This window comes from Colius striatus, chromosome 8 (assembly GCF_028858725.1).
Source record: "Colius striatus isolate bColStr4 chromosome 8, bColStr4.1.hap1, whole genome shotgun sequence".
Classification (NCBI taxonomy): Eukaryota; Metazoa; Chordata; class Aves; order Coliiformes; family Coliidae; genus Colius; species Colius striatus.
Genome location: NC_084766.1, coordinates 7,922,889 through 7,936,019, shown reverse-complemented (window position 1 = coordinate 7,936,019; position 13,131 = coordinate 7,922,889). Strand labels below are relative to the sequence as shown.

General features: G+C 50.7%; 2 protein-coding genes across 2 annotated transcripts in view; one reads left to right on the top strand and one right to left on the bottom strand.

Annotated features, from left to right (window-relative positions):
- The first annotated feature begins 1,730 nt into the window (after positions 1-1,730).
- Positions 1,731-6,621, top strand: LRIT2 (leucine rich repeat, Ig-like and transmembrane domains 2). Its single transcript, XM_010195299.2, has 3 exons — positions 1,731-1,849; positions 2,235-3,016; positions 4,409-6,621. Exons 1-3 carry the CDS (start codon positions 1,740-1,742, stop codon positions 5,218-5,220), a joined length of 1,704 nt encoding a protein of 567 aa, XP_010193601.2. The 5' UTR covers positions 1,731-1,739; the 3' UTR covers positions 5,221-6,621.
- A 3,168-nt stretch (positions 6,622-9,789) lies between these two features.
- CDHR1 (cadherin related family member 1) overlaps positions 9,790-13,131 on the bottom strand; it is a 43,195-nt gene continuing 39,853 nt past the window's right edge. The window contains exon 17 of the mRNA XM_010209180.2: positions 9,790-10,344. Coding sequence (XP_010207482.2) covers positions 9,790-10,344 — 555 coding nt within the window. The remainder of the gene's footprint in view (positions 10,345-13,131) is intronic.

Here is a 13,131-nt window from a genome sequence, read left to right as displayed (position 1 = left end):
TGTCTCCCCAGAGACCCATGCCCATGCAGGGTGGCCATGGGGTCCCTGAGGCCCTCTACCTCAGCAGCTGATGGATGATTGGGATGGACACATCCTGCTATTGCAGCTGCTGCTGTAGCTCCTGCAGCACTCCCAATCTAGCCAGCCAATCCCTCTGATGGGTGTCCTCTTTGGCCCTTAACCTGTGCTGAAAGGGCATAAGGAGTGTCTGCTTTAGCTCCTGGGAGCTGTACAGGGGCCACTCTCACTGCAACAGCAGGAAGCTTCACCAAGAAACATCCCTAGAGGCCACCACAGTCAGGTGGGGAATTTATAGCTGTATAAGACCAGTGCTTCTGGTCTTCACGCAGGACTTACTGATGTTAAAGTGTAGGGCAGCTGTTAAAATATCAGGTTAATCATGGATAAATAAGGAATATTTCAGTTTAAAAATAACCCCCCCAAACACTGAAAAGCTCATATGCTTGTGGCTAGATGCTGGGCAGAGAGCTCAGCAGCAAAAAGCCCACTGCCCACAGCCTGCTGCTCCTCACAGGGGTACCCACCAAGTGCTGCAGCAGCCCCTGGTTAATTTTGCTGATTCTCCTTGGAAGCAAAGCACTTGTTGATTTAAAAGCTGCAGAGTAAATCCTGTGTCTCCTGTAGACTTAAATTAGCTATGCTACCACACACACGCCCCACAGCCGTGTAGAGATCTAAGCCGCAGCACTATAAATGTTTCTATCCCGGTGCTGCAGGTTAGAGGTTAAGTAGGTTCAAGCTAATCTCGCTTTGCGCCCCAGCTTCAGGTGGGTGCAGCCCTTTCCCGGCGGCGAGCTGCAATGAAGCCCGTGAGCACTAGATGGCCCCGGGAGAACACAGCGCTACTTGGAAGTGATCACCCAGAACTATTTGGGCTTAAAGAAACCCCAAAACCCACAACCCAAAAGACTGGTTACTCTACATCTCTTCTTGTAGAAAATGAAGAGTGAGTTTTTCAAGGTGACCGAAAGGCAATGGTCACATCTGACAGAGAAGGCAGAGAATAGCACTGACATTTCATACTGATACAATAGGTTAACTACTAAGATATTATTTTTTCAGAGAAGCCACAAACTTGCTACAGCTGTGCTGCTATTTTCATTACTAACATGTAGGAATGGAGACCCGAGGGTGGGTGGGGGAGTTGCTTCAGAGGCAAAACAGTGCCCTACTTAACGTTTCTGTGACAGGCAGCAAAGTTTGTGGGGCAGACGTTGTGCTCACCATGTGCAATAGTAACCCCTGCACAGAGCTGTGGGCAGTGTTTGGGGCTTGACTGCTCATGCAACATGGCACGAGTTGCAGCTGGGAAACCTGGAAAGCTCTTCCTGTACTTTTTTGCTTTGATACATGCCTCTAAGACGTAGAAAATTGAGACACACACCTAGAATTAAAACCAAAAAGTAAACAGACCTGGTTACCTGCTTGTAAGGAACAGATGTGGTTTTGACTGTCTTCCTATTACCAACCAACTAACCATGTCTGTCAGCATCCCCACAGTGAGAGAATAACTTCCAGGAGGAGGCCCAGGGGGTGATTTTTAGCTCTTGGCCATGAACTGTGAACCATACAACCACATTACCTGTCTTCTTCAGGGCCGGCTCCCCAGCAGGATTTATTTCGACGTCAAGGAAGATTACAGCTAATAGGATTTGCTGCTTGGAGGCTGTTGGGCATGTTTGGTGCAAACCCCGCAGAGTGCTTTCTTAAAGGAGACTATGGACCCTCTTTGTCATATTTTTCTCCTTCTTCTGGCTTTCCACAGGATAACCCCAGCTGTTTCATCATGTGTCACAGGATGCTCTTGTTCTCAAGAGAGTTTTGGAAGGTAAGCACACTAGTTAGTTATCTTTGTCATTGCACCAACGAGGCAGCTTGGAGCCCCAAGAGATATTTGCTGATGATGTGGGCACCAAACCCAAAGAGCTGGCCGTGTGGTGTGCTTCCTCTGGTACTTGAACAGCCCTAGCTTGAGCATGGAATGAGCTTTCTCTCCTTTCCCTGAGACATGTCAGGTAGCATTTTTTATGGCTTAATTGTATTCTTTGAGGGAAAAATGTGTGTAAAACCCCAGGGAAGGATGGATGTACAGCTGATGTGTGCCCTGTATACAATACCTTATAGTTATTCAAATGCCTGTAGACCTCTGTAGGCAACTGGTTTGTTAACTATGAAGGTGGTGTGTGACCTGGAGAGTTTTCTCGTTTCCTCAGGAGTTTGCTCTGTATGTCAGCGCTGCTGAGGCAGATCCCTGCAGACATCCCTCAGGACACCCGGAAAATTAGGATAGAAAATTCTCACCTAACGGAACTGCCTCGCGGGTCTTTCGAGAACATCAGTGCCTTGGAGTATCTCTGGCTCAATTTTAACAACATCACAGTGATGCACATCAAGAGCCTGGAGTATCTGTCGGCTCTGAAGGAGCTGCGCTTGCAAGGGAACAAACTGAGTTCGGTGCCATGGACAGCATTTCAAGACACCCCGGCTCTGAAAATCCTGGATCTGAAGCACAACCGCCTGGATGTTCTCCCAGAGCATGCACTGCGCTACCTGCCCAACCTGACCTACTTAGATCTATCCTCAAATCAGCTTACTGTCATATCCAGGGATGTCTTCTACAGCTGGCCTGTCTACCAGAGAAGCCAAAGGGTCGAGGGGCAGACAGAAGCTGTTCCAAATGCTGTCCTGGCCCTTCACGACAACCCCTGGATTTGTGACTGTCGCCTGCGGGGCTTTGTTCAGTTTATCAAGTCAGTTGGCCCACCTATTATTCTGATGAATTCCTATTTAACTTGCTCAAGCCCAAAATTCAGGGCAGGGAAGTTTTTTCATGAAGTGGAGCTCAACAGCTGCATGAAGCCCCTGACCTCAGCCCTTGAAACCAATCTGACAGTTCCCATGGGGCTGAACATCACCCTGACCTGCTTTGTGCAAGGCAGCCCTTCCCCAGCTGTCTGGTGGACCTATGCACTGAAACTGTTGAGGGCATTTAATGGTAAGCAAACCCATTTTGGTTTTTTTTCAGTGGATGTATGTTCTACTATTCTACTTACTTACATAGCTCCTCAGGCCATCACAGCCACCACACCAGCTCTCAGCCCCTTTAGAGCATCACAGTTATTGTGGTGGCAATAATAAAATAATCTTAATCATCCTATGTGTCTAAGCACATCTCACTGGGATGAGAAAAGCAGCCTCACACAGGATATCAGTCAAAGATGAAGGGAGCATGACCTCCATGCAGTTATTTTATGTATGGCTTTTTAATAGTAACTCTTCATGACACATGCTGTAAGAAGCATTCATAAGATATCAGTTATACATGTATAAGAAGTATGCAGTTACCTAGCCATCCATATGTATTACATACTACATACATATGCACTTTGTATAGTTATATTTCTTAGAATCATAGAATGACAGGGGTTGGAAGGGACCTCTAGAGATAGCCCACACCCACACATTTCTATACTATGCCCCTATGTATTCTCAAGAAAAACCCATACAAACCACAAACCCCTGCAGCCTTATTGCCTATCTGTGTCCATTCCTGTTCTACAGCCAAGACAGAAGCTGTCATTCTCTGTAAGCTCTCCTTAGTAATAGTCTTTATTGTGGGCCTTACGATATGAGGCCTTCTTCTCTTCCTCCCCATCCAGCTCTGCTCTCACACACCTGCCCTCACATTTATTTTTACTGAGCCTTCAATAGGACACGTTGCTATTTTCATCAGGTAAGCCAATATAGGCACCACACAGGTTATGTGTGTTCCTAATTAGCCTGCTAGCTAAATAAGATAGCATTAGCCCTTAATCCTGGACTGGTATTTGCTTTAACTGCAGTGCTGTAGCAGCACTTGTGCATCTTTCCACAAGCACAGGCTGAATTAATTACATATAGGCTTTTCCTGTTTGAGTAGATGACAGGGTGTTTCATGCTGTTCTTAAAGCTGCAAGTCACTTCAAACCTAACACTCCCTGCCTCCACACACCTGTCTCTGGCCCGAGATTCTTGAGACTAACATTTTTCCAGGCACAGTTCTAACAGAGAATGGAGCATGTGTCTAAAATATAGCTGTGCCCTCTGTGCCTAAGGGGCTGCCTCTGGCTTGCCCTGGCCTGAGAACGCTGAAGGCAGGTGGCAGATGAGCAGCTTGGCCTGCAGCAGCCTCGTGTGCTGTCCCTGCTCTTCAGTGTCCTGATGCATTTATTGCCTTTTGGCCAGGATAACACTTTGCTGATGAGCTCTGTGGGGCTCAGTGCACTCCCGTGCCCTTCCTCCTCTTCCTCTGGGTAGAGCTCCTGCCTGGCCCTTGTCCCACACTGGGGTGGTCCTGGTGCTGCCTGGAGTCTCCCTGCCTGCTGACACAGCTGCCCTCTGCCCACAGTGTCCACCGAGCCCATCGGCGAGGACACTGTCCGCTCGGAGCTGCTGATCCCGGCAGCACAGCCGGCGGACGCTGGCACCTACACCTGCACAGCCGCCAACTTCCTGGGCAACACCTCAGCAGCCATTGTCCTTCACGTGGTGGCCCCGTGGGCAGCCGCCACTGCCCCGGGCTGGGCCCCCGTCGCCCCGGCTGAGCCAGGGGCCCACGTTGAAGTGCGCATCGCAAAGCAGACGGTCTACGGCATCACCCTGGAGTGGTTTGCGGCAGCAGCGGCGGCAGCAGAGCCAGGGGAGACCTGGTACACCCTCCTGGTGGGCCGCTACGATGCTGCCCAGAAAGATGCCATCTACATCGGCCCCGGCGTCAACACCTACTCAGTGACCGATCTGCTGCCCGCCACCAAGTACGAGGTGTGCGTGGCCGTGCGCAACCAGGCTCCCCGCAAGGGCCAGTGCGTCGTCTTCGTCACGGGCAGCGACATCAGCCAGCTGGAGCAGCGCGAGAAGCTCATCCACATCGTGGTCATCGTCTGCGCCATGGTGCTGGCTGTGCCTGCCGGCATGTACGCCTGCACTGCCGAGGCACGGCCCGGCTGCCTGCTGCGCTGCCCTGGGGCTTGTCTGCGCCGGCGCCGCGGGGGCCAGGCCCAGGCAGCGGGCAGCAAGGAGAGCACGCTGGACAGCCTGCCCGCTGGCAGCGAGGATGGGCTCTGCCACCACGACGGTGGCCGTGGTGCCCGGCGGCCCCCGGCCCGTGAGGAGCCCGGCAAGAGCCGGCCGCCCCACAGGAACAGTGCAGACCTCTACTAGCCCGGCCCTGCCCCCAGCACTGTGCCATGCGGGCTCTGTGCAATGACTGCCGCCCGTGGGGGCTCGGGCAGCCCTGGCAACAGGGCTGTGAGACCGTGGCTGCGTGGCTGTGGCCCCAGACACATGAGAACACAGGTATTGACCAAAAACCCCAACCCTAACCCCGTAGCGGTGCATGTGGCGAAAGGCCGAAGGGCTCCCCACACACTTGTACAGGAGGGTCCTTGTGTCCTTACATGCCCTGCTGGGGTGGGGGAGGCTCAGCTGCTCCTGCTGCTGCTTCATGGAATAGCACAGGGCAGCCAGGGCAAGGCCTGGCTCACAACCAGCAACAAAACATAGCAGGGAAGGATGGGGCAAAGTGATGGAGACAATTTGTTTCACTTGGAGAAACTCCCTGTTGATTTTTCTTTAAACCAGGGATGCTGGGTGTTGGTTTGGGGGTTAGGGGCTTATTTTTTCTGCTTGTTTTGTTTGCTTTGGTTTGATTTGTTGTTTTGTGGGGATTTTTTCCTCACTCCTCCTTGGGGTTTACAGAGCCCTGAGAGATTCAGTCTGTTGTACCACACTGAGCACCAGCACAGTGTAGCTGCAGCACAGGGTTTCGAGTTGTTTGGTTTTTGTACTAGCGAGAAGGAGAGGGACTTTTGCTTGTGTCCAAACACATCTAAGAGGAGCTATGTATGTTGTGTTAATATATTCTTTGTAAAGTTAAGAACACAAACTGGCGAGAAGTGAAGTTTGTCATGTGAGGCAAACTGTTTCCCCTTCCACCCTCCCCATCACTTTTCCCCAGGCCAGTGCTGTATCTGCAGGGTTGTGTGTGGGGTGATGGAGACACTTGGCATGAAGCAGGCTGGTGGGACAAGTGGCTCAGGACAGAAGGGAGAGAGGGTGTTGGAGCTGGGGTTTGGGAGCCGAAGGTGAGAGATACAGATAGGCTGCCTGCCTATCCTGCTGCTTGGAAACCAAAGTTCATCTCATTTCTAGAGGCGACCTCCACAAATATGCAATCAGTCCCTGCTTACAGAGCAGCTCACGCTGTGTTCTAGGGAGTCTGAGGACATGTGACATCTTTTTCTCGTTTAGCCTCGTGCTTTCCAGCACAACCAAAGCACGTGGCTGACAGACCCACAGCCCTTGTCAGATGTGTTGCTGTTGATGCCTCAGAGAAAGCACTAGAGTAGAAACCTCATCTGCCAGTAGAGGCTAAGACTAACGTGAGCTTCACTATGTCGCAGTTTGGCTTCTTAGCTGTATTTTGGTTTCTGCTGCATTTTCCACACTGCCTCTCCTCAGGCCCCACATTTCCCCCTCCAGCACCTCCTTCTGCTGTAACTTACTGTGCAGCTTCTGAGCAGAGCCCTGTTTGGTCAGTGCTGACTCGGTGTTGTACTCCAAGGGACTTCCTAGTCTTGTCAGTTTTCTAGCATCAAAGCAATAAACAGAACAGATTTTCAGAACACTCAATTGTCCTCTGCTTCATTTCTATTCTTTTACAGTCACAAATTGCAGAGAGGTGACAGCCAAGGAGCTCCGGCGCCCAGCTGCAGGGACGGTGCAGGCCAGGCAGTTGCAGCCTGCGTGATGGGGCTCTGGAGCAGTCAGGAACTGGTGGCAGCAGCAGACAATCCCGTCCTGGAGAAACCCCTGGAGGGATGCTGCACGTGGGGTTAGGCAGGGGCTGATGCTGGTGGAGGTCCAGGATGGGGCTGGTATGAGTGGGAGTGAAAAACCAAACCAATGCCTATGCAGAATGCCCTCCCTCCCACCCCAGTCTGCGGAGCAACAACAGGCAACTGTAGGGACTGCAGAATGTTGCTGAACCACAGTGAGGAAACAGCCAGGGAAAGACAAAGCATCCCATCACCACGTGTAGAAAGTTCACAAAACATCAATTAACCAATGAGCACTGGCATCAAACTAAACCTGCTGCCTGATGAGGAGCCTTCCTGCCCCTGGGGCTATGACACAATGGGCTGCAGAGCACAGCAGGCACTTGGCCAGGTTCTTGCCTGTGCCCCTGCCTGTGCCCCACGGCATCCTTCTTCTTGCCTCCACTCTTTCCAGGCTGGTGTTGCCTGAAAGCCCCACAGCTACTCTCCTGACTCACAAAGAGGCACTTTGCTCACCCTAGAAAGCCGCCTGGCTCCCCATGCCAATGTGGCCACACAGCAAGCCCTGCCCAGGCCTCTTGCCAACAGGAACACAACAGGCACACAACAGGCACACAACCACCTCTGGAACACAGCAGGCACACAACCACCTCTGGAATAAACCAGGAACACAACCACCTCTGGAACACACCAGGCACACAACCACCTCTGGAATAGACCAGGAACACAACCACCTCTGGAACACACCAGGCACACAACCACTCCCTGCAGGTTTGTGGTTTTATTTATAAAAACCCCCTGAAGTGAAATACAGAGTAACCACAAAAAAGTCTCACAACATAGTAATAAAACACCTTTATTCCCTCTTAAACATAATCTCTAAGACTATAAGCCTATAATTCTCATTAAATGTCACTTAATTGAACGGTCTTTATAGGCTTTCCTTATTGGAGAATGAACACTGAATATGGGCTTCAACACAACATTGAGGGGAACAGTAGGAGGGGGAATAAATCACGACCTTTTTGTACCTCGGGAAATGCGGCACATTGGGTCCGAGACACAAGCAGCAGAAGGGGAGTGCTTGTGTGAGGCAGCAGGAGTGGGGCTGGGGGCTGCAAGTCCCCTCCTTGAAATGGGCTCGAGGCCGGAGGATAGGGACAGTCCCAGGGAGGGAAGGAGAAGAGCAGTGCTGCTGCCATGAGCTGCGGCTGGGACCTGGCAGCACCTCCTGGCTGCAGCTGCTAGCTCAGGCTGCAGGTGACAGGAGCTTCCAGGGGGATGGAACTGAGTTAAAAAACACGGGATTTTCCCTGTAAGTGGGTAACTTGTCTGACCAGCTATCCCCTAAGCTGATGAAGTCATGGTGCAGACAAAGGGAATTACACCAGCTAAGAGAGAGAGGAGCCTGTGAGAGCCAGGTCTGCTAGTCCAGCTGAAATGACAACTGGAGGAGTCTCACAAACACCTTGAATTAACTCAGTGGCCTGTCCTGTCAGATTTGCTCCCATCTTGATGTTCACGGTGCTGATCTGCACAGCTGATTGGGTTTGTGCACAGCTGGCCTGCGGGGCCAGGGCTCAGGCAGAGGGTACAGGGTGCTGCTCCTCAGCCAGCCATGATGCCCTGGCCATCATGGTGCATGCTGCCCTCTCTCCAGGGGCTGAGAAACAGCTGAAAAACAGCTCCTCAGAAACACAGGGGTGAGAAACCCTGGGGTAGATCTGGTGAGAAAAGTGCTGTGCCTTTGGTGCCTTTTCACTTCCATGGAACAAGGATGAAAATGCAGCTGCCCCAGTCCCTCCCCCTGCCCTGTTAACTGCTGCATAATTCACTCAACAATACTGATAGTACAAACCAGGATATGTTATGGAAACCTCCTTTTGCACTCACCAGTCCCTGGAGCAAGTCAGCAAAGGTGATGAAATACACTCCCTGACACCTCCTGCCAGCAGTGCACAAACCCAAGTGATCTTTGCAGACACTTCCCTGACCGACATACGCGGCTTTCCAGCACTTGGCTAGATTTTTTTTTACTTACAATTTTCCTCTTGGTTTCACCTTGCCTTCCTTGCCGCTTTCCCCCGTCCTCCTCCTGCCAGCCCTTTCTCACGAGGGGCTGCAGTGTCAGAAGGCGGCAGCACTGAGCCAGCGCTGCTATTGAATTGCTGTGCTCCAGGCTGGCCCCGGCCAGCGAAGGAAGGCTGAGGCAGTTCTCCTGATGAGCAGGCAAGGCCAGGGCATCATGGCAATGTACTCCAGCAAAACCGGGCATAGACTGCAGGAAAGTGAAGAACTTCTGCGAGCCTGCCTGCTTCCCTTTTAAAAGGGAAGGAAGAGCACACTGCTCTGCCAGCTGCTGCAGAGCCCTGAGCTCAGCAGGTACTAGCTGTGCAGCACCCTCCCGCAGTGTGCAGTGTCACTGCTGAAAGAGACCCCTCGGGGGCTCAGGGCTGGTGCCACAGCCAGGAAAACACCTGCAGGAGCGGATCTGGGATTTGGTGTGATGGGGTTTTGGACACCTTGAATGCAGCTGCCAGAGCTGGTCAGAAGTGGCCTCCTCTAGTACCCTGGCTGCAGAGTGCCTCATTTGGAAGCCAGGAATCTGGACAGACACCTCTAAAACAGGCCAAACCTTTAATCCCTGTTCCCCTGGGCAGGCTGTGGCTGTGTAAGGGTACCCAGCACCCTGCTCAGACAGCTGCAGGGAGGGACCAGCACTGGGACAGGGGCTGAAGGAACCTCAGCCTCAACTGGACATGGACCACGATGTTTGCCATGGGTGGGGGGACACTGTAGCAGATAAATACTTGTGGAAGGTGAGGAGTGGTTGTGGCAGCGAGAGGCTGCTCCCAGCTCACGGGGTGCTGATAGACATGGAGGGGGGACCACAGCACACAAACAGACCCCTGCACAGCCACCATCCGCAGTCTGTGGGTGCTGCCGGGAGCACCTAGATGTGGGGCTCACCGACAGCCGCGTTCCTCTTCTCAAACTTCATTTTGAGCTCTGACACGAGGGCATTGTGGGCGCTGTTGTGGCTTTTCCTCTTCAGTTGCTTGTTGATAAATTTGGGGGTGAGGGAGCCGGAGATGGTTGGCACCTGCCAGGCTGGGGCATCTCCCTTGGGAGTCAGGGCGGGCGGCGGCGGGGGCGCAGGGGCTGATGGCGGCACAGGGGCACCAACGTGGATGTTGTTGTTGCTGTTCTCGTTGTGCAGGCTCTTGGCATCATCCTCAACGACAAACTTCTCCGCAGCGTTGCTGGGCCTCTTGAACTTGAGCCACTCCATCCTGACCATGCGGGGCTGTGGGCTCTGTCTCTTTTTAATGATCCTTCTTACCGGCATGATTTTGTTGGAGCGCTTGTTGCGCCAGAACATGGCAGTGGAGATCATGATAGTTATCAGCACCATTATGCCCATGACACCAGCTAGAACTCCTAAGGCTTTCATGGGGTTATCTTTAGTTTGCATCAAAAAGGCGGCCATAGGCCCTTTGTGAAGAGTCTGTAAAAGAGTACAAAGAAAACACGTGACTCACTCTGGGGGACAGACACGGAAATTTCATTTGTCCAAAATATGTAACGAGCAGGGTTGACTAATGGGAGCTGTAATGCGAGCCAGTCCAGGTTTGGAGAATTTGGATGGAGCAGGAGGCTGGGCAAGCTTTGTGGTATTGGGAAATGATGACTGTCAAACACATTACTGCCAACTGGGGCAGATTCCTGCATGTCTGTTGCACTTGGAAGAACTGAGCAAGAAAATACTTAGCTCCAGGATCTGCAGCTGTATTGCTGTACTACATTTCAGAGTTAATTTCCTAGCAATAACAGTGTTGAACCCAAACAGGAGTTTATGAGTAGGAAATGATCTTTCAAACTCAGTTGTGGGTGATAGGGTGACGTGGTTTATGGGACTGTTACCAAGCAAGATGACCAAGGAAAAATCACTTTGTGCAATGACGACATACAAATGTGCTGCATTCTGTTTTCAAGTACTCTTTTACAGACGTAACAAAACTCTTTATGAGGTAGGGGAGATGAGTAGAGCTAAAGAGCTTTGTTTTCAGAAAAAGTGAAGCATTGAGCTATGTATGGCATATTAAGGACAAATGAAGGGGCAGGTCCCCTCGCAGCTCAGCACATTGTGCGCCTCGGAGGTCCCCGTATGATTTTGCGGATTTTGCCCTGTGGGTGCAGCTTGGATCTTTTCACACTTTTCCAGTACATGATGGTGGAGATCACCATGGTTACAGAAATGGTGGAAAGGACGCCACTCATGCAAATCCCAAATATTGTCCATGGACGCTTCTTGAGGCCTAAAATATAGGATTTTACCCTGGACTTGATCTGGAAATATCAAAAATAAGAGAAACGGTCAATCCTCACAGGGCTGTGTCTGGAAAAGGCCGGTATCTACTAGAAACACAGCTAGGGAACTAGGGTGACATGTGGATGGGACAGAGAGCATGTACAATAAAGGGAGCTAGGCACGGAAGAGGAGAAAGTTGCAGTGACATTGAACTGAATCCAGAATCAATAAAGAAGTTGGGAAGCACTTTAAAACATCTGGTCAATTGGGGAATGAAGGGTAGCAGCAGGGGACGTAGGTCATCCTTCTTCAGGGTGTGGTAGCCACCCTTGGAGTGCATTTCCAAGAGAGGTTCCTAAGGAACATAAGGTCCTGCAATGGTATCTGGACAGGCAGCAGTGTTGTGCAAGACCAGGAGATCCTTCAGCAAAGGCTCATACCTGAGCAGGTTGGTCACCAAGAACTGGCCATGCGGCTGCTTGCAGCTGCAGAGATAGGGCTGCCCATTGTGCCCCACTCCTCTGGCCTCCCCTCCAGAAGCAAGTCAGCACCCAAACTTGGCACTGCTAGTAACAAGTTATATGCATTTTCCTGAGCAGTCTAAGCTCACAGCTTGTAGTCAGGGGGGAGAAAAGGGCACCCCCACAGTAGTAGTTACCACGTGCTAAAACAGGTACCAAAGGAAGTGAGTATGAGGAGAGCCTTGTGACGTGCTTGCACTTGAACCTCTGACTTTCAGACACTGAAAGTGAGATCAAATGGATTTCCTCTGTATGACTAAACCAGGACACTCATCTCTTTCCCCTCCCCAATCTGTGGAGGGAGATGACTAAGAACATCCCCAGAAGATGCTTCAGAATATCTCTTGTCAAGTATTACACAAGAACACTATTTTAAAAACACATCCCTAAACTTAGGGAACACCAATTCATTAACAAGCACTCTGCTGCCTTCACTTCAGTCTTGTGTTTTCACAACCTACCTCAAGTACATTACTCAAGCCCTTTCTCCCCTACTCTGAATGTTTCCTATTGCCAAAGAGAAACAGGCAAAGAAATGCTATTGATACTTGTGCACCATGTTACCTTACAGATAGTGACCAATTTTGCAGAGTTCTTCCATTATTTAAGTAGGAACAGACCTGGGCTAGAAACCAAAAGCAGAGTAGCCTGTGATATTGGTGGAGCTTGGATTCACATCAGCTTTGCTGTTGTGCATTACATGGAATTTGTGTACTTAAATCCCATCAGATGACAGAAATTCTAGCCTGGCTTGCTTAACTTCCTGTGCAAGTCTGATGAATTAAGTGTCAGATAAACCCTGCTAAGTAGTACACAATGTGAAATGAGGCACTTATTGTGAGTGTTGTCAAGATCTATTTTGTAGCAAGGCACTGATTGCTAAATAGTGTAGGACCAACACCAGGAGAAAGATGACATACTTGAGAAGATGCTGTATCTCAGTGATAATTGACTAGCTATTGGAAAACGTTGATGAAATGGGATTAAACAGAAGTACGTGCCTGTGTTGCCAGTGTACAAGAGCTGCAGGGGTAAGGGCTGATGGAAATCACATGAGGACTTACAGAATTTGGCTTTGTTCAGCTCCCCCCATGTCACCAAGTTTGGCAGCTGTCCAAAGCTTTCAGTTATGAAGAGGTGATGAGTACCAGAACTAAAGCCACACTAATAGCTGGTTCAGCCTGTGTGCTGCTTACTGGCCATGCACTAAAGTTTTGCCTAGAATCAGTCTTGGATAACATCTGCATAAAAACACAGGCACTTGGTAACCATACAATGTGAGAGCTTGGCTGTCATGGCTACAACACTTAGGGGGTAGGTAGGAGGAACAACTTGCAAACCAAGCCTGCAATGTCATCACCTTAGCCAGCCTGCAGAGAGGCTTATGGTGAGTATATTTACCAGCAAACAGCTTTGCAATCTTGTCTGTCATCACTGTGGCCCAGTCAGTGAACACACAGAA

What these genes read in the sequence shown, in the direction of transcription:
- LRIT2 (XM_010195299.2), top strand. Translation starts at nt 1,740, where the DNA reads ATGGACCCTCTTTGTCATATTTTTCTCCTTCTTCTGGCTTTCCACAGG. An exon ending in TCTCAAGAGAGTTTTGGAAG is followed by an intron (nt 1,850 to 2,234) that starts GTAAGCACACTA and finishes TCGTTTCCTCAG; the next exon opens with GAGTTTGCTCTGTATGTCAG. An exon ending in ACTGTTGAGGGCATTTAATG is followed by an intron (nt 3,017 to 4,408) that starts GTAAGCAAACCC and finishes CTCTGCCCACAG; the next exon opens with TGTCCACCGAGCCCATCGGC.